General features: G+C 43.4%; 1 protein-coding gene across 1 annotated transcript in view; it reads right to left on the reverse strand.

The window, feature by feature from the left end:
- BOLL (boule RNA binding protein) overlaps nucleotides 1–24,887 on the reverse strand; it is a 77,633-nt gene that overhangs the window by 26,794 nt on the left and 25,952 nt on the right. Inside the window, exons 5-8 of the mRNA XM_074967304.1 lie at nucleotides 19,103–19,178; nucleotides 14,668–14,795; nucleotides 9,690–9,761; nucleotides 1,742–1,789 (exon numbers count right to left, since the gene is read on the reverse strand). Coding sequence (XP_074823405.1) covers nucleotides 1,742–1,789; nucleotides 9,690–9,761; nucleotides 14,668–14,795; nucleotides 19,103–19,178 — 324 coding nt within the window. The remainder of the gene's footprint in view (nucleotides 1–1,741; nucleotides 1,790–9,689; nucleotides 9,762–14,667; nucleotides 14,796–19,102; nucleotides 19,179–24,887) is intronic.

Here is a 24,887-nt window from a genome sequence, read left to right on the forward strand (position 1 = left end):
GAAGGATCTTCCTGTCTTTTTGGGAAAGAAGATAAGGAGCAGTCCAGAGAATGATCAATGAACAAGAGGCCAGCTTTATGAGGGTAAGGAAACGATGTCCGTCTGGGCCAGGGTGGAACTATTATAATAACTCTGGCTTTGTCCTCCTCTTTCTTGAGCAGAACTTTGGATATTAGAGGAGTCAGAAGGAATGCACATAGTAGACCTGACAACCACAGAAAGTGAAAGGCATCACCCCAAGGACTGGAGACCCAGGACACCTCTGGGGCAGAACTGAGCACGTTTCTTGTTTCTGGCCATGGAGAACAGATCTATCTGAGGGATGCCACATTCCATTGTACTCAATCACATATTTTGGCAATCTATTTCCCACTTACATTCTGATCGCGTGGGAGGTAAGCTGCTGCGATGATGATCTTATTGCATATGCACTAATTCCAAAACTTTGACAGCTTCGGCACAGAGGGAAGGGGGATCTTGCCCCTCTTTGTCAGCTGATATAGAACATGCATGACCTGTTGTCCAGCACGACCTGTATGTATTTGCCCCAATCAATGGTAGAAATTAGAGACAGCCATATCTGACTGCCCTGAGTTTTAGGATGTTGATGTGCAGAAGACATTGCTCAACTCCCTAACAGAAGAGCAGGGACAGACAAGGTTCTGGGGGCTGTTTTAAAAAGGACATGCTCTTGAGGAAAAGGAAGTCATTTCTTCTATGGAAACAAATGACCCAAAAAAGGAAAATGGAGGCAACAGAGACTCTACTTAAATGTCTTGGACCAAACCCAAGACCCACAAAGTAGGGTGAGATAACACTGAAAGGGATTACGTTCAGGTGTATTTTTGTTTTCCATAGGTCTGTAACTCTCTTGTGCCTTTTAAGAGGTGTATGTGACCATGTCTACACTAGCAAGTTTACAGCAGCACAGCTGTACTGATGCAGCTGCACCGCTGTAAGATTGCTTGTGTAGCCACTTGATGCTGATGGAAGAGAGCTCTCCCATCGACATGATAAAACCACCTCCACGAGCGGTGGTAGCTATGTCGGCAGTGCAACTTTGCTGATGTAGCACTTAAGGAAGATGCTATCTATACTGACAAGAGAAGCTCTCCCACTGGCATAGGTAGTCCACTTCCCCAAGAGGCGGTAGCTATGCTGACAGGAGAAGCCCTCCCATTGACATAACACTGTCTACATGGGAATTTGGTTGGTATAACTGGGTTGCTCCTTTTTCCACACCCCTCAGTGATGCATTTATATCAACCTAGGTTTGTAGTGCAGACCAGGGCTAAGGCTGGGCCAAATGGTGACAGAGGCCACTGCTATTAGACTAACCAGGGCATGTCTAATTGCTCTGTGTTTCAGGAACTTAATATTCCCTTTGAGTTCAGACTCAAAATCCCTTGGATGGCAAGATTCCCCATCCATATAAACTAGAGAACTCCTGTAAGCTGGACAAAGCTCTCTTGTGGTAAAGAAATATTATGTGAATAAACAAACTGGATGTGATATTTTATTAAATTGTACTATATCCCTTCCATTATGCCAGGAAATACTGCATGATTGCATTACTGAGATATAGCAAACAATATTAACCTGAACAATGCTGATTAACTGCCTTGGGAGATATCATTTCATCAATGAATTATGTACAAGTGATTTAAAAATTGAAAAAGCATACTGTGCATTCAAACAAGGAAAGCAATGACCAAATGCTGCAATTATAAAATATATTTACCTGTGGAACACTCCATTGCCACTGCCCTGAAAGACACTGTGCAGGTGCCTAGGTTCATAAAAATAAGATAGTTTATTATTTCATAATTCAAACATTCTCATATGGAAAACACACAGACCTTTCAAATACGTTGTTTTGAAAATAAAACAGACACTGGCAGGTCTTAGCTGATGAAAGGGATGTAAGGTAAAATTTTCAAAAGAGTCCGAGTAATTTAGGCGCATAAGTCCTATTGACTTTCAATGGGACTCTGGTTTGGGCACTTTTGAAAATGGCACTTAGGATCCTACATCACTTAAGCTCATTTGAAAATTAATTTTTTTAAAATAAATAAAACAGATAAAATACGAAGTTTTACTACAATTCAAAAGTATTTTTAAAACTTTGCAACAGTCCTATTTTTAAAGATATTTTTATCATGGTCACAACTGATCAATAAAGCCAGAAACTTTCCAGAGAACTCTTCTTCCAATTAAGCATTGGTTCCCAAACTTTAACAACCTGTGAACCCTTTTCACTAAAATGTCATGTCTCGCGAACCCCCTCCTAAAAATGAATATTTCCAGGAATTTTATCCTTTACCTGAGTATAAATTATAAAAGCAGTGATCTTGGAAATATAAAATTTGTTTTTATAACATTCTTATTACACACTATTTATTATTAATTACTATTTATCATTACACTATTTTTATTACATTATGAAAACAGCAACACTCTTCCAAGATCTCACTTTCGTAGCTTGTAACGCTTTGAATAAGCCTGTTATAAGACAAGGCTCCTATGTTTCATCAAGGAGTACCGCATAAAGGTATTTAAGAAGCCAACTCAAAGAGTTCCTCCTACACAAGCATTCAGATCTTGACCAGTCTAGGCAAACAACACACGTTACAACAAAGCTTAAACTTGTTCTTCATATTAATTTTAAAAACCATACTAAAAATAAATGCCTATTTAATTTTAAAAACAGCAAAAAATATCCACCTCCCTTTCCATTTCTTATAAGGAGTCTTGAAGTTTAAATCTCCTCAGTGTGATAGATATGCTTGCTTTGATCTGCTTAGCTCTTGGAAGTCCAGGGGCTCTGGGCTGCTGGCCCCGGGCTGCCTGTGGTCCCTAGGGACAGCTCTGTCCACCATTAGGGAATTTTTTCCCAAGAACCCCCTATAACATTTCATGAACCACTGCAATTAAGGTCCCAAATCTGCAAACTACTGGTGAGAACCCTTGTGCATGCATAAGTCCCTCTAACATCAGTGAGACTGCATGGGTGTTAGAATTCACATTGGTGCATCTAGTTGTAGGATCAAGTTCTAAACCCTTAGTGATTTCCAACTTTGTATGATTTGTTCACCATTTTTTTAAGCAAGGATGGGATTGACCCAGCTATCTAGCATTACCATAAAGAAAGGACCAGAGTTCATTCCAAGTAGGCAGGGAGAAAATTCAATCCCAGTGAGGGGTTGTAGGAATGGAATACCACAGTGTGCTATCTACTGTTACTTTAAATTTTAGGTATTGCACTGGTAAACTTTGAAGGGAGCATTGTTTGGCCAGAGGGACAGATGCTACGAATTTATGGTTTTGAGAGAATGGTGAAAGCAAAACTAGACAGTTGGAGAGAATGAGCGGGTTACTCACCTTGTGCAGTAACTGAGGTTCTTCGAGATGTGTGTCCCTGTGGGTGCTCCACTTTAGGTGATTACGCACCCGGTGCCTCTAATGGGAGAATTTTGACAGCAGTACCTGGCTGGGCTGCACATGCGCTCTCCCCGTCTTGCGCCTGTTGCGGTAGTTGGTTAGCGCTGTGCAGCCCCCCCCCCCCCCCCAGTTCCTTCTCTATTGCAGAGGACTAATTAGAACTCCGAAGTAGAGGGGAAGAGGGAGGGTAGTGGAGCACCCACAGGGACACACAAATCTCAAAGAACCTCAGTTACTGCACAAGGTGAGTAACCCTCTCTTCTTCTTCGAGTGATGTTCCTGTGGGTGCTCCACTTTAGGTGACTGTAAAGCAGTGCCCCTCAGGTGGAAGGAGGGGTTCGGAGTTAATTCTCAATGGACGATAGGACTATGTGTCCAAGCCAAGTGTCGGATGCTGAGACTTGGTCAATGACATAGTGTTGTATGAACATGTGGGGTGATGTCCAAGTAGTTGCTTTGCATATGTTACTCCTGGGGGAATTCTGCACCAAAAAATCCAAAATTCCACGCCAAAAAATCTGAAATTCTGCGTATTTTATTTGTCAAAATCATGCAATATAATTACACCAGTTTCACTTATGTTGGTAATTTATTTAAACTACCATACAGAAAAAAAATCACAATAATTGTGCAGATTTCTTAAACACATGAAAGTTAAGTTACAAAGGTAACCAAGACCCTGCATTCTAGTTATAATGGATTTTCATTTAAATTACATTACTTTTATTTTGGTGTTCTGTAAAGTAGACTGTCGATTTAAATTGCTCAGACTTGCACACATGAAAGTCATACAGTTTTGCTAATCATTGTTCTGCATTTTTTTTAAAACGGATATGTAAAATAGATCCTGAGCTGTAATCTAACCCCATTGTGCCTCTCTGGTACAGGAAAAAAAGCTAGAAAGGACACAGACCTTCCTAGTGAGGATTCCGTTACTGTCATTTACAATAAGGGCATGTCTTCACTGGCAACGTTAAAGCGCTGCTGTGGTAGCACTTTAATGTGGCTTGTGTAGTCGCGGCATAGCTCTGGGAGGAAAAAAAACACCTCCATGAGGAAAGTAGCTACCAGCTACCAGGATTACTTTGGCTTGATCATATCTGATCTTGTGTATGACACTGGGCAGTGGGGGGATGGGAGGGAAGGCATACAGGAGAGGTGCGTCCCATCAGATGAAAAAAGCATCTCCTCTGGATTTTGGTCCCAGACCCGCTCTAGAGCAAAATGTTGGACACTTGCTGTTCCGGCTCGTAGCAAATAGGTCTATTGAGGGGAACCCCCATTGCTGAAATATGTTCTGGATCACTGAGGTGTTTATTTCCCACTCATGGTTGCGTGAGAACTTTCAGCTTAGCGTTTCTGCTGTGATGGTCTGAGATCCTGGTAGGTAAGTGGCTGATATGCTGATGTTGCGTCGGATGCACCATGTCCACAACTTTATGACTTCTGTGCATAGAGAGTGCGATCTTGCTCCTCCCTGTTTATGTGGAACATGCAGGCCACATTGTCTGTCATGATCTGTTTGGTTTTGTTTTCAATTAGAGGCATGAAGTGCGCATAGACATTGTGAACTGTTAGCAGTTCCAGAATGTTGATGTGGAGAGTTGATTCCGAAGGAAACCACCTGCCCTGTGCTGTGAGGCTGTTTAAATGGACAGCCCAACCCAGAAGGGAGGCGTCTGTTGTAATTATCATGGGGGGGGCATTTTGTGTGGGTGGGTACACCATTGTAACGAGTCCTTGACCTTCACTGGCATGCTTAGGAGTTTGTTCAGTCTGTGTTTGTGTGGAATGTACACTGTCCTGAGCCAAGCTTGCAGGAAGAGCATGCATAGTCTGGCATGATTTACTACATATGTGGTCACCGCCACGTGACCTAGTAGATGAAGGCAGATCCTGGCAGATACTTGTGGACTGTGTATCATGGTATCAATCAAGTTTGTCAGGGTGACGAATCTCTGAGGTGGTAGTGATGCTTTCGCCTGTATAGAGTTTAGGTGGGCCCCAATAAAGTCCAGTTGTTGAACTGGTGTTAGCATTGAGTTTTGAAGGTTTATTTGTAGACCAAGATCTGTGAAAAGTGACATTGTCTTTTGCGTGGTTTCGACGGCTTCTTCTCGAGTGTGAGCCTTGATTAGACAATCATCTAAATACAGGCGAGTCTCATCTTACGCGCGTTTAACATGCATGAATTCAGCTTTGCGTGGTCGGCAAAAACAAAAAAAAGAGAGAAAAATAACCATTTAAATACTGACAGATTTCAGAGTAACAGCCGTGTTAGTCTGTATTCACAAAAAGAAAAGGAGGACTTGTGGCACCTTAGAGACTAACCAATTTATTTGAGCATAAGCTTTCATGAGCTACAGCTCACTTCATCGGATGCATACTGTGGAAAGTGTAGAAGATCTTTTTATACACACAAAGCATGAAAAAAATACCACCCCCCACCCCACTCTCCTGCTGGTAATAGCTTATCTAAAGTGATCACTCTCCTTACAATGTGTATGATAATCAAGTTGGGCCATTTCCAGCACAAATCCAGGGTTTAACAAGAACAACTGAGGGGGGGTGGGGTAGGAAAAAACAAGGGGAAATAGGTTACCTTGCATAATGATTTAGCCACTCCCAGTCTCTATTCAAGTCTAAGTTAATTGTATCCAATTTGCAAATGAATTCCAATTCAACAGTTTCTCTGACATCATAATCAAAAAGGCTGACAAAGGAGGTGCTGTTGTCATCATGAATAGGTCGGAATATGAACAAGAGGCTGCTCGACAGCTCTCCAACACCACTTTCTACAAGCCATTACCCTCTGATCCCACTGAGAGCTACCAAAAGAAACTACAGCATTTGCTCAAGAAACTCCCTGAAAAAGCACAAGATCAAATCCGCACAGACACATCCCTGGAACCCCGACCTGGGATATTCTATCTACTACCCAAGATCCATAAACCTGGAAATCCTGGGCGCCCCATCATCTCAGGCATTGGCACCCTGACAGCAGGATTGTCTGGCTATGTAGACTACCTCCTCAGGCCCTATGCTACCAGCACTCCCAGCTACCTTCGAGACACCACTGACTTCCTGAGGAAACTACAATCCATCGGCGATCTTCCAATAACACCATCCTGGCCACTATGGATGTAGAAGCCCTCTACACCAACATTCCACACAAAGATGGACTACAAGCCGTCAAGAACACTATCCCCGATAATGTCACGGCTAACCTGGTGGCTGAACTTTGTGACTTTGTCCTTACCCATAACTATTTTACATTTGGGGACAATGTATACCTTCAGATCAGTGGCACTGCTATGGGTACCCGCATGGCCCCACAGTATGCCAACATTTTTATGGCTGACTTAGAACAACGCTTCCTCAGCTCTCGTCCCCTAACGCCCCTACTCTACTTGCGCTATATTGATGACATCTTCATCATCTGGACCCATGGAAAAGAAGCCCTTGAGGAATTCCACCATGATTTCGACAATTTCCATCCCACCATCAACCTCAGCCTGGTCCAGTCCACACAAGAGATCCACTTCCTGGACACTACAGTGCTAATAAACGATGGTCACATAAACACCACCCTATACTGGAAACCTACTGACCGCTATTCCTACCTACATGCCTCCAGCTTTCACCCTGACCACACCACACGATCCATCGTCTACAGCCAAGCTCTGCGATACAACCGCATTTGCTCCAACCCCTCAGACAGAGACAAACACCTACAAGATCTCTATCAAGCATTCTTACAACTACAATACCCACCTGCGGAAGTGAAGAAACAGATTGATAGAGCCAGGAGAGTTCCCAGAAGTCATCTACTACAGGACAGGCCTAACAAAGAAAATAACAGAACGCCACTAGCCGTCACCTTCAGCCCCCAACTAAAACCCTTCCAACGCATTATTAAGGATCTACAACCTATCCTGAAGGATGACCCAACACTCTCACAAATCTTGGGAGACAGGCCAGTCCTTGCCTACAGACAGCCCCCCAACCTGAAGCAAATACTCACCAGCAACCACATACCACACAACGAACCACTAACCCAGGAACCTATCCTTGCAACGAAGCCCGTTGCCAACTGTGCCCACATATCTATTCAGGGGATGCCATCACAGGGCCTAATAACATCAGCCACACTATCAGAGGCTCATTCACCTGCACATCCACCAATGTGATATATGCCATCATGTGCCAGCAATGCCCCTCTGCCATGTACATTGGTCAAACTGGACAGTCTCTACGTAAAAGAATAAATGGACACAAATCAGATGTCAAGAATTATAACATTCATAAACCAGTCGGAGAACACTTCACTTCAATCTCTCTGGTCACACGATTACAGACATGAAAGTTGCGATATTACAACAAAAAAACTTCAAATCCAGACTCCAGCGAGAAACTGTTGAATTGGAATTCATTTGCAAATTGGATACAATTAACTTAGGCTTGAATAGAGACTGGGAATGGCTAAGTCATTATGCAAGGTAACCTATTTCCCCTTGTTTCCCCCCCCCCCCCCAGTTGTTCTTGTTAAACCCTGGATTTGTGCTGGAAATGGCCCAACTTGATTATCATACACATTGTAAGGAGAGTGATCACTTTAGATAAGCTATTACCAGCAGGAGAGTGGGGTGGGGGGAGGTATTTTTTCATGCTTTGTGTGTATAAAAAGATCTTCTACACTTTCCACAGTATGCATCCGATGAAGTAAGCTGTAGCTCACAAAAGCTTATGCTCAAATAAATTGGTTAGTCTCTAAGGTGCCACAAGTACTCTTTTTCTTTTTTTCATTTAAATACTGTACCTGTAGTCCAGGTGATTCCGCTCGCCATTACACTCAATGTAATTTTGACTACATGCGATTTTCACTTTATGCGCTGACTGCGGAACGTAACCCCAGCGTAAGATGAGACTCACCTGTACGGGTAAATCATGACCCCTTGCTTGCACAGGTGGGCCGCCACCACTGCTAGAACTTTGGAAAACACTCGGGGAGGTGGGGGGGTTGGAGATTGATTGCTGTGATGTGGAGGACTGCGAAAAATTTGATCTTCATTTGGGTGGTGTTTGCCTACATCTTTGAGGATAATACGGTCCCTGGTTCTTGTGTAGGAGCCCGTCTAGGACGTTATAACGTATGATACCTGCCCTGTTTGCATTTTGTTGCAGGTGTATAGATTCCTAGAGCTCTAAGAGTGGCTCTTGAGTCCTTTAAGGAGTGAAGTGATTCGTCAATCTGGCTGGCAAACAGCTTCAGACCCTCGAAAGGAAGGTCCTTTACTGTTGATTACACCTCCCTTGAAAACCCTGAAAAGTGAAACCAGGAGGCCCGGCAGATGCGATGGTCCTCGCAGCAGTGTCAGCGGAGTCCAGTGATGCCGGAAGGAGTGTTCGAGCTATAAAGTGGCCTTCAGAAATGCTCTCTCTTTTCCTCTGGTATAAGTTCAATAAAGTCTGCTAATTTTGAGTAAGTCATGTGGTCATATTTTGCAAGAGAGCTTCATAATTGGCAAATCTAAACTGTAATGTTGCCGATGAGTAGGCCTTGCAGCCAAGTAAATCCAGCCTTTTGCAGTCCTTATCATAAGGTGTGAACCTGGAATAATGGTGGCTACCTCTTTCGTTAACAGTGTCCACCAAGAGAGAATTTGGGGGTTGGAAAATAAAAATTTTAGCCCCTTCGAAGGGACATAATACCTTTTGTCCATCCTCTTACACTACGTCGGATTCTGGTGGGTGTTTTCCAGATGGTTATGACGGGCTCCATAAAGGCAAGGGAATCTTGGAAGATGTCAATGTGTGGAATATGTCCAAGAGCTTGAGCTGATATTCAGTACCCTCTTCAAGAGGGATTTGAAGTGTGTTAGCTATTCTTTTAAACAGTTCCTGAAACTGTTTGAAATCATCTCCAGTAGTAGGGGGCAGAGGCATGATGGTCTTGTCAGGTGAGGATGACAAGCTGGTTGCAGGAATAGCCTCCTGGTCTAACTCCTGATCTGTTTGCTCAAAAGTTTGTTCCTGGGAGATGTCAGGTGGTACTACTGGTTTTGGCGAGAAGTGTCTATACATTTCCCTGCTGCTTGGTGGCTTGGGAAAATATTGCCTGTATGCTGCCCATGGGCCCCAGAATGACCATTGTGGTGGGAAATCACCTAAAGTGGAGCACCCACAGAGACATCACTCGAATAACCACCTCAGGCTATGAAATGATATACCCATTTTCTAACTTTTACCTGGTAAGGATATGTAGGTTGATGATAAACAGGTTGAGCTACCATTACAGGTGAACTGGAAATGGAACGTGACTTTAAATGAAAAAAAAAAAAGAGATAAATTAGAAATTTTAATACATTAATCTCAGGAATTGTTACTTTTACTAAAACATACACCTTAAGTACTATATGCTATACAACTTACCATTTTAAAAACAAAATAATTTATAAAGAATGGTTACTTACAGTAACTATGACTCTTTAAGATGATCACTTGCATGGATTCACGCTGCAGACAAAGCACATGGCCTAGGCACATGAACTCAGAACTTTCTTGAAAGCAGTGTTCATTGGGGCTGCTCACATAGCCTATATCCTCAAATTCCCACCACCCCTGCCCAATCCTGTGGATATGAAATGGAGTGCAGCTTCAAACCTAATTTAGGTTCCTTCCACAAAACACAAAATCTGCTGGAAGACTCTGGAATAATGGAACATATTGTACCAAAGTCCACAAGGTTGAAATAATTGAGGGCCCTGATACTAAAGGACACAGAGTATGTCTACACAGCAAAGAAAAATCTGCAGCTCACCCATGCCAGCTGACTCATGCTCACGGGGCTCAGGCTGTGGGGCTGTTTCACGGCTGTGTAGACTTCCAGGCTCAGGCTGCAGGCCAAGCTCTGGAACCCTCTCACCCTGCAAAGGTCCTAGAGCCTGGGCTCCAGCCCAAGCCCAGATGTCTACACAGCAGTGAAACAGCCCACAAGTCCAAGTCAGCTGGCACAGGCCGACCGTGGGTGTTTCTTTGCTGTTTAGCCATACCCTCAGCACCAGAGGAACCAACATCAATGTACTGGGAAGCCCAGATTTGAGGCACTTGAGGTAGTCAACACCAAGGTAATCAATGCCCAGGTGCTCAACACAAAGGGTATGTCTACATGGCAGTTAAAAACCTGTGGCTGGCCCATGTCAGCTGACTCGGGCTTCTGGGGCTCGGGCTAAGAGGCTGTTTCATTGCGGAGTAGATGTTCGGGCTCAGGCTGGAACGTGATCTCTGGGACCCTCGCACCTTGCAGAGTCCCAGAGCCTGGGCTCTGGCTTGAACCTGAACACCTATACTATAATTAAAAGCCCTTTAGCCCAAGTCAGCTAGCATAGGCCAGACGCAAGTTTTTAACTGCAGTGTAGACATACCCATGATGTCTAAAAGATAGAATCCAACAATAAACTCTGTGTAATCTGTAAATTTCTTCCCAGGACATCTTTCCAATGCAGTTTCTTGTTAAAGATAAAATATTTGTCTTTTGGGGTTCAAAGAAAGGTGCTTGCCCTTCCCTGTTTAAACTCAGCACTTGAACTACCCCCATTTATCCTCTTCCCAAAACAAATATCAATTCTAAAATGTATGTGAGACAGATTGGGGGATATGTTTCAGAGTAACAGCCGTGTTAGTCTATATTCGCAAAAAGAAAAGGAGTACTTGTGGCACCTTAGCGACTAACCAATTTATTTGAGCATAAGCTTTCATGAGCTACAGCTCACTTCATCGGATGCATACTGTGGAAAATACAGAAGATATTCTTATACATACAAACCATGAAAAAATGGGTGTTTACCACTACAAAAGGTTTTCTCTCCCCCCACCCCACTCTCCTGCTGGTAATAGCTTATCTAAAGTGATCACTCTCCTTACAAGGTAGTGGTAAACACCCATTTTTTCAGGTTTGTATGTATAAGAATATCTTCTGTATTTTCCACAGTATGCATCCGATGAAGTGAGTTGTAGCTCACGAAAGCTTATGCTCAAATAAATTGGTTAGTCTCTAAGGTGCCACAAGTACTCCTTTTCTTATTGGGGGATATGTTTGTATCAATTTATGAATTTCATTTTTTGTGAACACTGTTATATTTCACCCTCCATTTTGAATGTAACCTTTATTGTGGCCTGAAATATTCATTATGGTAGCAGGAACTTGACACGTAATAGGGAGGCTATGGCAGAGCCATCAGCATTGAAAGTGGAACACTGGGGTTGCTATCAGCAGGGCAACTGACTTTGAACTTTCTGCCCAGAAGCTGGTAGGGGGAAGGAGCATGGAAAATCCCCAGTGGAAAAACAAGGACAGAAAAGGCTGTTTTAAAAAGAGGAATACCCTTTAAGCAAGGGAAAACCATTTCACTGCCAGAAACAAAAGACCAAGCTGAAAAAAAAATGGAGGCAGGAGGGGCTTTATCTCCCTAAAGAACAGTGGTCAAACCCAAAGTTCCCAAAAGGGGGTGAGATCACACTGAGGGGACAGCATTCAGGAATTTATTTTCCATAGATCTGTAATTCTCTTATGCTTTTTAAGAGTAAAGTGTGTATGTGTATAAGAAATTCCTTTGTTAACCCTGTGTTCCTTGCTTTATGGCTACACTGACCCTGAAGGGATTAACTAGAAAGCTCACACAGCCAGGTAGACTCTGCGGGAAAAGTGTGGACACTGGTTCTGGGGTCTAGGTGGCCAGACTACAATGTCTCACTGCCCAAGAAGAGTGTTGTACACTGGGTCAGTGGATTTAGTGGTCACAATAGACTGGTGTCTATTCAGGGACTGGTCTAGATTGTGACTGCATGTTGTCACAAAACTCAGTAGTTCTTTCCTCTTACTGACAGCCAAAACCTTTCACAACATTTCTACATAGTTCTCTGTTATGAATTCCTTTCTGCTTTATAATGTCTCATCCTTTGTTCTATATTTAAAAAAAAATAGGTGAGGCCAAATGAAGTGAGAATTTAAACTTAATAAACTTTCTTGTAATATTATGCATTTTTAAAGTCACAGATTCCCTAGGAAAAGACAAAGGTAAAAGCATTAACATAATGTAAAACAGTTTGTTTTATTCAACATGATCCATGAAACCTGTACTAATCGTCTGTTAACTGCAGTTACCTCCTGACAGACATATTAATTACATTATATGATGCAAAAACAACAAGGAGTCCTTGTGGCACATGAAAAGATGGGAGTTGCCTTACCAAGTGGGGGGTCAGTGCTAACGAGGCCAATTCAGAGCTGGAATTAATTTGCAAACTTGACACCATCAAATTAGGCCTGAATAAAGACTGGGAGTGGCTGGGTCACTACAAAAAGCAATTTTCCCTCTGTTGATATTCACCCCTTCTTGTCAACTGTTGGGAACAGGCCACATCCACCCTGACTGAATTGGCCTCATTAGCACTGACCCCCCCACTTAGTAAGGCAACTCCCATCTTTTCATGTGCTGTATATTTATACCTGCCTACCGTATTTTTCACTCAATGCATCTGATGAAGTGGGTTATAGCCCACGAAAGCTTATGTCCAAATACATTTGTTAGTCTCTAAGGTGCCACAAGGACTCATTGTTTTTGCTGATACAGACTAACACGGCTACCCCTCTGAAACCTGTCATTGTATGATGCAGTTACAGTCAGAAAAGCAGCCAGTTCCTTAGCTGCCATCAAACATCATGAGAGACTAGGTGGGTAAGGTAATATCTTTTATTGGACCAACTCCTGCTGGTGAAAGAGACAAACTTTTGAACTAACACAGAGCTCTTTGTCAGGTCTGGGAAACGTACTCAGAGGTTGTGCCTATACTAGAGAGTTTACAGTGGCACAGCTGTACTGTACTTCTTGGGGGGGGAGTGGAGGGGGAGGCTGAAGGATAGGATCATATTTTCAAAGGGTAGACAACATGCCCACCCCCCACCTGACCACTAGCTGGCAATGTTAGTGGTTGTTCACCTACTGAGGGAAAGGAGGGGAAAAAGCCAGGGCGGGGAGAGGGTTAGTGAGTTATAGATTGTTTATAATAAGCCATAAATCCAGTTGTCTCAATTCAGTCCATGATTTTTAGCTGGCACTTACCATCCCACACTGGAAGCCTTACAGGATAACACCAAACAATTACAACCCATATTCAATGAGGACCAAATCCTGAAAGAAATCTTTCCCACCTCTTCTGGCCTTCAAACAACTCCCCAACCTCTCCATGCTCATCATCTGAAGCAAGCTCCACGCAGACTAGGACACACCAACTGAAAGTGGCGCACACCTTGCCAGAACAACAGATGCAAAACCTATAGATATATCTTCACTACTATGATGATCATCACCCCCAACAACATGCCTTTCAAGATCTATGGGTCTTATACTTGCCTATCACAACATGGGATGTACCTTACCCAGTGCACTAAATGCCCCAATAACAACTATGTGGGTGAAACCAGACAATCACTACGCTCTCGAATGAATTAACACAGAAGAATGATGAGACAAAACTACTATATCATCTGTGGGTTAGCACTTTTCACAAAGGAAACCTGCACAATCCCTTCAAAAGAAGAACCTGGGAGCTTAAATTCGTAATTTTGCTAGATACGAAAAATCATGGACCAAATAGAAACACTGGATTTATGGTTTATTCCAACAATCTATAACCCACAAGCCCCCCGCCCCCAGTTTTTCCCCCCTTCAATATCCCTAGGAGTGAAGAGGTGTTAAGGGGCCACTTCACCTTGAATGGTCCCTTGAAATATGTGTATGTGACATGTATTTATGCTAAGCAATCTGCTCCACCTTGTATTTAGCTGGGAAACATTGAGTACATTTCCCAGACCTGAAGAAGATCTCTGTGTAAGCTCAAAAGCTTGTTTCTCTCACCAGCAGAAGTTGGTCCAATAAAAAATATTACTTCACCCATCTTGTCTCTTTCATATCCTGAGACCAACACAACTATAACAATACTGCCTATAATTAAAGATAATGTACAGTTAACAAGTTTCATGGTAGTAATTAATTTTCTTCAGAGTTTTATCTATTTTGTATAACAAGGAGAGAGGAAAGAAGAAAAGATGGAAAATACAATAAAGAAGCAAAAGGAAACAAGCTTCATGGAACAGAACCTTACCAACAAGCCAGTTGTGAGACATACGCAGTATTCTCAAATGATAATCTTTCAGATATTACTTACAGGCCATGGCTGTGGAACAGATGCAACTTCAGGAGTATGAAAGTAAGCCACTCCATTGTGATAAGTATAAGGATATCCAGTTGAAGTGGTCAAGTACATTGTTCCAGCTGCTGGCATTATGCTAGATCCTACAATAAACAAGGATGGTTGAAATTTAAAATTAAACAAACTTGCAGCTTTTAAAACAAGTGAAGTAATAGAAAATTCCAATGCACATTTTAATTGCCAAACATATAACAAATTTTATACTTGATATATCAACTCTATGTTGCTGCTCTGCATCTCTCTGTAACAGGAATGTGTCTCAAACAAACCACAGATGCTGCAATGGCTCTGGTGGAGTGCATTTTTAAATCCTTGGCAGGAACTATGCTTCTAGCTAAAATGTAACATAGTTCTACGTATCTTTTTATCCACTGTGACAGCCTTTGTTTGCTAATAAGCTCTCTCTGACATCTTTCCCCATAGGCTATAAATAGTCAACTGGATTTTCTAAAGGCTTTTGTACTCTCTAGGTAAATACATTATAATGTCCACATTATGCAGATAAAATTCCCTGGGTTGGAAACAGGGCTTTGAAAGAAAGCTAGGAGGGAGAGGTAGTAAATGGAAATTTGACACCATCTTGGACATGAAGCTAAGTTTGGGCCTCACAATCACCTGGTCCTTATGTACCTAAGTATATGGTAGTCTGGCCATTAATGCATCAGTTCTCCAGCTCTCTTGGCAGAGGCTTTAAGATGGCTTTAAGAAAAGCTGTCTTTAGAGACAGATGCACCAAAGACATTTTCTTGAGGGGCTCAAAGGGAGGATCCACGAGTTTAATCAGAGCAAGATTTAAGCCCCAAGAATAGAGGAGGCTCCCTTGTAGAAGGAAAAACATTGGTCATGCCTTTCAGGAACAAAGAAACAGTACAATCAGAAAATATAGATCTGTTTTTAATATGCCTGACAGCTAAATGCTCCTTAAGCCTGGATTTAAGGAGAAGGAAGTTGTCCAATGTCCTGATGTCAACTTGGGGAGCCTTCAAAATCATCTCCAATGGTGTCAAAGCTACTCTGAGACAACTGCAGATTTGAATCAGAGAGGTAAGTACAGAAGCAGAGTCAAGTGGTGGAAAAGTATGTGGTGAAATGGGCAGTAGCCTCAGTGGTGGTCCTCCATTCATGCAGTGGGAGAGAGAAGGGGTTCTTGGGATCTATAGTAATGACATGTCCAGGCTGATTGGTGCTCAGAGGTCTGCCACTGGAGATGTGTGTTGAAGAGACAGCTATAGCGTTAAAAATCTCCGAAATACTCTTGTGTTGAAGAGTAAGAGAGACAGTTCCGCCTCTTCTTTTGTTTGTGCCCCTCTAGTGGGGAAAAGTGCTTCCTGTTCTCTTTCTGATTTCCTGGAGGAGTCCTGTGGTGCCATAACTGATGTACTGGTGCTGGAGGACATGTTCAATATAGGACTTTGTGCTGGCAGAGAGTGCAGTGGTGCTGGATGAAAGGTTTGACCTGGGACTTTTCAAGCCTTATGCCACAGTGCCAGCTCAGTTTTTACTGTTGTGCCACAAACTGATTTTGATGCCACAGAACTGACAGGACTGACCATTCGTAGCTGAGGGAGTCTCTCCCTTTATGGGGCTGTGGCGGGGTGGCTACCCTGCTCCTAAAATAGAAGGGGTTAAAAGCAGCCCTGGAAAGGGCTGTGGCTGGCTGCCCTGGGCAAGAGGAGCACCTCTTGAAGCCCTTACAGGGCTCAGGACCTGTCATAGTTCTGGTAAAGGAGCCCAGAGATAGGCCAAGGGAATGGCTACTTACACTATTCTAAAGTTGACTAACTATACTACACTACACTAAACAATACTAACTATTTACAGACTTACAAGAAAAGGTTATAAGGTAGTCTAGTCCTGAGGACAGGACATGGTGAGTTCCGTCTGCTCTCTGCAGTGGCAGTGAAGGAGCTAAGTCAGTTAGGGTGCATACTCCACTATATAGAGTAAGGCGATGATGTCATTCTTGTGTACTCCCAATGGAATAGGTTTTGAAGGCACTTCAGCAGCTCAATACCAGGAGATGCCAAACCCACAAAATATAACACACAGAGGCCCTTGGAGAAGAACAAAATGCTTTATACTCTATTTAGTTTGTAAAACAAAACTCTGTAATACAGATAAAAGCAATTACAATGCAAAGGTACTGAAATATGACTGTCCTGGGTAAGCCAAGCCTTTTATCTATGGATTCACACTCTTTGACAAGACACTTCATCAGTACGATTTCAAAGTCTTCCCAAAACTCCAAAAATGGAAACTAAAAAAACACGGATGCAATTTTGGATAAGCAGATAAGTTTTTGAACGTTACTTTGCGTTAAATTACAACAATCTTAACAGTAGAGCTGGTTGAAAAATTTCCAAATTCCCAATGTCGACAAATTTTTCTTCCATTTTAAACATAAAAAATCAAGTTTTCATTAAAATTTAGTTTTTCAATTAGCTCTAGTTAACAGTACCTAAAAACGGTTCATACAAAGACTTTATTATGAATAATCTTTTGCTTTAAGAAAATAAATTCCTGAACACTTCAAAGCTATCTAGTCAGGTCAAAATGAAACTAGTCATTAACTAAGCATCACAAACCACAACCCCAGTATTAGAAACGTCTGAAGAGGTAAAATGTAAGAAAGGGGAAACTAAACAATTCCTCAGCAAATGCTATTACCGAAGTCAGAAGTAAAGGTGGAAAAATAACTAGTTGACAATCCTATCAATCTTGGAAGTTTGTATTTTGGTATCAGATAAGTTAAAAGTAATGACAAGCCGAACTTGTGGGAGACAAACTATAGATTCACAGAAACTAAAGACAGTGGAAGCCTATTCCATCCCCTTCCAATTCAGTATTCCCTATGCTATACGTTTACTAGTACAACATTCAGTCAACTTAAAAAATATTTCAAGCAATATTGCTTTTGTTACTTCTCTTATGAGACCATCCCACACCCCAACAGATTTCAATCTCTGAAATTTATTTCTGATATTCAGCCTAAATTTTCCATTTATAAATTACATTCTTTTGCTGATGGTTATAGCCCTTCACTGTCCTAAGTGGCTGGTCTCTTAACTTGTGTTTTCACTTTCCAGATATTTATAGGCTATTATCGAACACCACACCAACCCTTAGTCAGAGCTTATTTAGGGTATTCATAATAATTATTATCTTCTCTCATTAGGTCAGTTCCTCTAGATCCCTAATTGTATTTGTTGATCTTCTCTAAATTCCTCCCACTTTGTCTGCTCTTTCTGGTAAAGAAAGTGCACACAAGTAAATGGAATATTTCAAATGTGTTCGCTCCAGAGGAACACAGAGAGGGACCTCCTTTGTTCCATAACATGGTGCCTTTTGGGTATGCAAGCCCAAAATTACATTGCCTTTTTTTTGTTTTGCTGACATACCACAGCAGTATCAGGTATAGAAATACCTTCCTTCTCATGTAAAAATCTACAAAAAGGGACCACCGACCATCAAAGATTTTTTGAAAAGTTTTTGAAGAACTGAAGCGGCACTGCATCATCCCTGTAGCAATATGGGACAGGTGACACTAGAGAATAGGCAGTGGGAGTGGATATCTAAACATACATATGCCAAAGAGCCTCTTGTATTATTGTCCCAAATCTCATGCATCCCTGGCTTTACCCAGAGAATGTCCCTGCCTCTGTTAGGCGCAACCTCTGGAGTAGATAAGAGGAACATGTGCCACCCACAATATATTATCTCATTTAAGTCTCCTTCAGTGTGGCTGTAGGATGAATACACTCTCACTTCTTGCCATCCTTAAACCGTATATTACTGCTGTCTCATCATGGCTCGGGCCACTTCCAGCACATCTGAATCCACTGCTGTGCTACCACTGGTTATACTTCAATAGCTATGACCTTTGAACATGGCTTCACACAGCACACTTGGGGATTTAATGTTCCTGAGAGCAACATATGTAGCATGTCAATATAACATGTGCCCTGTTTCCAATAGGAAAATGCTGTATACAGCAGACTGTCACATACTCTTTCCCTGCAGTTAAAACACATTTGTCTTTAGCTTTGAGGCTCTGTCACCATAAGGGCCTGTGGCAGCTAGGAAGGGGCATACTGTCATACCAGAGAGTCACATTCCATGCAGCCTACCCACATTCAAGTGGCTACAGTCTTCATCCATTGGAACCCTTCCATGCAATATACAAAGGAACATACTGTAGGAGGTTAAAGGATGGTGCCTGGAAATCTGGTTATTTTGACATTTTTGTTAGTATGTCAGTGCTTCCACATGCTGACTATTCTGATCATATTCAGTGCTCTGGATTAGTACAGTACAGGTCCAACACAGATATTTTTGGTTAAGAGTTCTATTTATATCACATACAGCTAAAGAATATAATGAAAATACATACGAGGAATCCCTACTTGTTGTTTTCTTATTGCTGGACCAATATTCAGTTTCTTATCCTTATAATTAAGTTTTTCAGCCTAAAACAAACAAAGAAAAACACTTAATATTCAGTACTTTTACTTTTTATTTTTTGGGTCCATATAATTACTGAAAGTAAAACTAGAAGTAGATGATAGTGAACACACCCAAGAAGCTTCTTTCAGATCTCTGATAGTGTTCTTCAAGTACTAAAAAACCCCACTTTTATTATCTAAGTCCTTGGCTTCATTTTGCAAAAATTACCAATTGTGCTCCAATATGTACATGGTGCTTACTGTGATTTGGGCAAATGCTCAATAAAATTTACTTCTGAATGCTAATGGAGCTTCCTGACCAGCTACCAGAGACATAAATAACTGCTAGTAAAAACACTAGTTTTACTTTTTTCCTTTTAAAAAATAAATGTCATTATAAAAATATTTGAGTTTACTTTAAAAAAATTTTAACTATATTAAAACATGCAATTAATACACTGCAAGGCTACTATATACTTTATAACAGTTGACAGCAATAATTCAGCTGGTGTGCTGTAAATTCACACTCTGAGGCCTTGGGTACACTTGCGAGTTAGAGAAGCCTCGGACGCCCTAACTCATGACGCGTCCATGCTGGCAAGGTACGTAAAGCTCCCGGACTCCATGACTGGAGTGTTCCTGGTAATCCACCTCCACGAGAAGCATAACACTTCCTGCGCCCCAGCTGGAGCACCACGGCACCAGTGTGGATGCCCTGATCTATTAATGCGCTCTGATCGGCCTCCAAAAGTGTCCCACAATGCCTGTTCTAGCCACTCTGGCCATCACTTTGAACTCTACTGCCCTGCCCTCTGGTGACCGACTGTCAGAGCTGCCCTTTAAATTCTCTGGGAATTTTGAAAATCCCCTTCCTGTTTGCTCAGTAAGGCGTGGAATGCTCTCAGCGAATCTTTCCAGGTGACCATGCCTTAGGGTGATCAGACAGCAAGTGTGAAAAATCAGGACGGGGGTGGGGAACAATAGGAGCATATATCAGAAAAAGACCCAAAAATCGGGATGTCCCTATAAAATCAGGACATCTGGTCACCCTACCATGCCCCCACACGCCAGGCAATCCCCAGTATGGAACAATGGCGAGGTACTGGACCTCATCAGTGTTTGCGGGGAGGAAGCTGTCCAGTCCTGGCTGTGCTCCAGCCGCAGGAATTACGATACCTTTGGGCAGATATCAAGGGACATGATGGAAAGGGGCCATGACCGGGACGCACTGCAGTGCAGGGTTAAAGTGAAGGAGCTGCGGAATGCCTACCGCAAAGCCTGCGAAGTAAAACGCCGCTCCGGTGCTGCCCCCGCCACCTGCTGTTTCTACAAAGAGCTGGACACAATACTTGGGGGCGACCCCACCTCCACTCTGAAGACCACCATGGACACTTCAGAGCCCAGTTCAGCAAGGCAGGAGGAGGAAAGCGGGAGCGAGGGTGCTGAGGAGGAGGGAGACAGCCTGGCATCCCTAGATGCATGCAGCCAGGAGCTGTTTTCAAGCCAGGAGGAAGGTAGCCAGTCGCAGCGGATGGTGCTGGGGAAGGACAAACACTAGAGAAGGTATCTGGTAAGCTGCTTTTATTTTGGGAAGGAAGTTGTTTGGTGCGGGCTCTTGGGGCGAAGAGGGTTAGGGCTGTATGCATGCCTAGATGCAGAATAGGGCGTTGATGTGCTCTCTCACATCGCGGTAATTGGCCTCAGTGATCTCTTCAAAGGTCTCATGCAGAAGCTGGGCAATCTGCTTGCGCAGGTTCCTTGGCAGAGCTACTGTGCTCCTTGTCCCAGTAAGGCTAATATGTCTGCGCCACTGTGCCGTGCGGGGTGAGGGGACCATTCCTGCACACAGGCAAGCTGCATATGGGCCAGGGCGGAAGCTGCGCTGTAGCAGAAGACCCTCCCTTGCTTTCCAGGTCACCCTCAGCAGCAAGATATCTTCCAGGACAAACTCCTGTGGAAAATGTGGGGACAATGTTCAGTATAGGGGCCCCCTGCACCTCTTGGCTCTCCCCAAGGCACAGAACCCCAGAGGACAGTACGGTCGTGAAACAATCATGCCCCTTGCCCCTGTGCTTACTCACCATTTTGGGGCTCCTGTGGGTTATGTGTGCTCGCTTTGGGAGGGGCAATTTCTGCTATTGTGTACACTGTGCTTGTCTTTAAGTACAGCCGAATCATTGCTGTGTCTGGTGTGAACAACGCTGCCTCTTTTAAGTGTTGCATTTTGGCTTTACAGATGCAACCTTGAGATCCCAGCTGTCCTTGTTATCAACGTCTGAAAGACTCCAAAGAATCAGGAGGTGTATGCGAAAAAGCAAAGAGGACATGCTGCATGAAGTCATACAGCAGTCCCTTAATGAAAATTAAAAAGGGCAGGAGTGGCAGGAGAGTGAAAGGAAGGTCCGCCAGCAGAATGCGGATGGCCGGCACCAAAGCATGGAGTGCCAGCTATGCATCATGGAGTGCCAAGCGGACTCGATACAGGCGCTTGTAGCAATGCAGGGGGAGCACTTCCGCCCCCGCCCCCCCCTGCAGCCCTTGTCCCAAAACTCTTTCCCTTGTGCCCCCATGTCACCGCCAACCCACTTTTCCCAACATCCGGGTTCTTATCGCCACCAGCTGCCTCCAACACCTGTAGCTTCACCACCCAGCCCTACAAACTACGACCCTTACCTCCATCACCATGCATTTTAGCCATCCTGAAGTGCAGCCCTCATTGCACAGCACTCCAGACAGGAAGGCTGAGTATGATAGGACATACGCAAACCTGTGATTGTCCCGTTCCCCACCTCACCCTCTTCCCTTGTCCCACACAGCACAGACGTGTCATGCCCTTTCTCTTTCCCAAGCAGTTGTTTCTTTGCAATAAATGAATTTTTTGGCTTTGAAAACATTCTTTATTATTGCATGAAGTAAAAGATACCATAGCCCAGGAAAGCACCAGGCACCGCAAGTCAGTGCATCATATATAGCAAACACAGAATCCTGCTAACATTGGAACCACTGCACTTCACTCCCATGTAGGGCACCAAACATTACTGGTGGCTTTCAGCCTCAGATTTCTCCCTCAAGGAATCCCTAATCCTTGCAGCGCTGTGCTGGCCCCTCTAATAGCCCGGCTCTCTGGCTGTTCAAATTCAGTCTCCAGGTGTTGAACCTCTGAGTTCCATGCCTGAGGGAATCTTTCACCCTTCCTTTCACAAATGTTATGGAGGGTACAGCACGCAGATATAACCGTGGGGATATCATTGGCCAGGTCTAGCTTCCCATACAGACAGCCACAGCAGCCCCTTAAACGGCCAAAAGCACACTCCACAGTCATTCTGCACCGACTCAGCCTGTTGTTGAACCGCTCCTTGCAGCTGTCAAGGCTCCCTGTGTAGGGTTTCATGAGCCACGGCATTAAAGGGTAAGCAGGATCTCCAAGGATCACAATGGGCATTTTGACTTCCCCTACAGTAATCTTCTGCTCTGTGAAGAAAATCCCGGCTTGCAGCTTCCTGAACAGGCCTGTGTTGCGAAAGATGCGTGCGTCATGCACCTTTCCGGACCAGCCTGCGTTAATGTCAAAGAAACGCCCATGGTGATCCACAAGCGCCTGGAGAACCATCAAGAAATACCCCTTCTGATTAACGTATTCTGAGGCTAGGTGGGCTGGTGCCAGAATTGGAATATACTTCCCATCTATCGCCCCTCCGCAGTTAGGGAAACCGATTTGTGCAAAGCCAGCCACAATGTCATGCACGTTACTCAGAGTCACAGTTCTTCTGAGCAGGATGCGATTAATGGCCCTGCAAACTTGCATCAACAGGATTCCAACGGCCGACTTCCCCACTCCAAACTGGTTAGCGACTGATCAGTAGCTGTCTGGAGTTGCCAGCTTCCAGATTGCAATAGCCACCTGCTACTCCACCAGCAGGGCAGCTCTCAATCTCGTGTCCTTGTGCTGCAGGGTGGGGGCGATCTCAGCACACAGTCCCATGAAAGCAGCTTTTCTCACCCGAAAGTCTGTAGCCACTGCTCGTCATCCCAGACTTGCATGACGATGTGATCCCACCACTCAGTGCTTGTTTCCTGAGCCCAAAAGCAGCGTTCCACGGTGGTGAGCATGTCCACGAATGCCACAAGCAATCTCGTGTGGTGTGCGTTATGTGAGTCGACATCATCCTCGGACTCCTCACTGTCAGTTTGTAGCGTAAGGAGTAACTTGACTGCAATTCATGACGTATTGGCGAGACCCATCGGCATATTCCTCAGCAGTTCAGGATCCATTCCCGTAGACCGAAAGTGAAGACAGAGCGCACAGTACAAAAATCATTGAAACATGGCGCCAAATGTGGACGGAAGCACAGGGATTGCTGGGATGCAAAGTGATGCATCATGGGGCATTGGGACAGGACCTAGAATGCCCTACACCCTCCCTCCCCCTTCCCACAAGCCACAGCACCCGAATGGGAAGAGATGCTCTGTAGGATAGCTGCCCATAATGCACCGTTCCCAATGCCACTGCAAGTGCCACAAATGTGGCCACACCAGTGCGCTTGCAGCTGACAGTGTGAACACACTGCAGCGTTTTTCCTGCTGCTGTCTCTAAGGGCTGGTTTAATTCACAGCACTCTACATCTGCAAATGTAGCCATGCCCTGAGGCTTGCAGCACAGTAACTTGCTGTGCAGGTTAGTGCTGTCTACACTGGGAGTTAGGTCAGCTTAACGACATCACTCTGGAGTATGGATTTTTCACACCCCTGAGTAACATAGCTAAGCTGACTTAATTTTCTAGTGTAGACCAGGCCAAAGTGTAAATTCAAGTAGGATGGGGCTACTTTTATTTACATCTTCTTTCAGCTCCTCATCATTTAAAGGAAAACAACAAAAGTGACTATAAAAAATACTGTCAAATGCACAAAGTAAACCAACTGCAAACTTTCGCTAATATCTTTCATTTATAGTAGATGTAAGTATTATTTTGCATCTACAGTAGGTAAAACAAAAATCAGACAGCAATGTGATTTTTAATTTGTAAGTGTCCCTTTTATCCTGCTTCTGCAAAAGGAAATCTGGAGGAACCAGAGGGCCTGATTCTCCATTTCCCTGAACACTTTGTAGTCATTTACACCAGGACAAAATGGGTGTAAAATCAGAATCAGGACCCAAGTTTCCACTGCCAGAGCTAGAAGGTCCAAGTACCAGATACAATATATACATTAGGGAGCTAACAATAAAACCTCAAACCTTTTGCAGTTTTATTATCCAGAATATTTATTTAAAGAAAGATCTAAAAGGAAATGTATAAAGATATCAGTTGCAGTCCAGTCCAAAGGCAACAGTCAGAGAACAGAATACTTTCCTCCTCTGGGCCCCAATTCAGCAAGATATTTAAGCACTTGCGTAACGCTAAGCACTGTCTATGTGCTTAAAAATTATGCACGTGCTTTGCTGAATTTGAGCTCTGGAACACAAAGGATGGTACTATGTGTTCTCTTTCATGGCAAATAAACCTATTTAATGGAAAGCAGCGAGTGAGACACGATAACGAGAGTACAGTTTCCAGAGCCAAATTGCTTCCTGACACAGGTGGTGGGAACAAGCACCTCTCTGGTGATTTGATGTTATATATTACATTGGTATTATCAGTCAGAATTTGGACTGCTTTTATATATATATGTATGTATATATTATTTTAACTAGAGTTGGTCAAAAATGGGAAATACCATTTCATAAAAAATTCATTA

This window comes from Natator depressus, chromosome 11 (assembly GCF_965152275.1).
Source record: "Natator depressus isolate rNatDep1 chromosome 11, rNatDep2.hap1, whole genome shotgun sequence".
Lineage (NCBI taxonomy): Eukaryota > Metazoa > Chordata > Testudines > Cheloniidae > Natator > Natator depressus.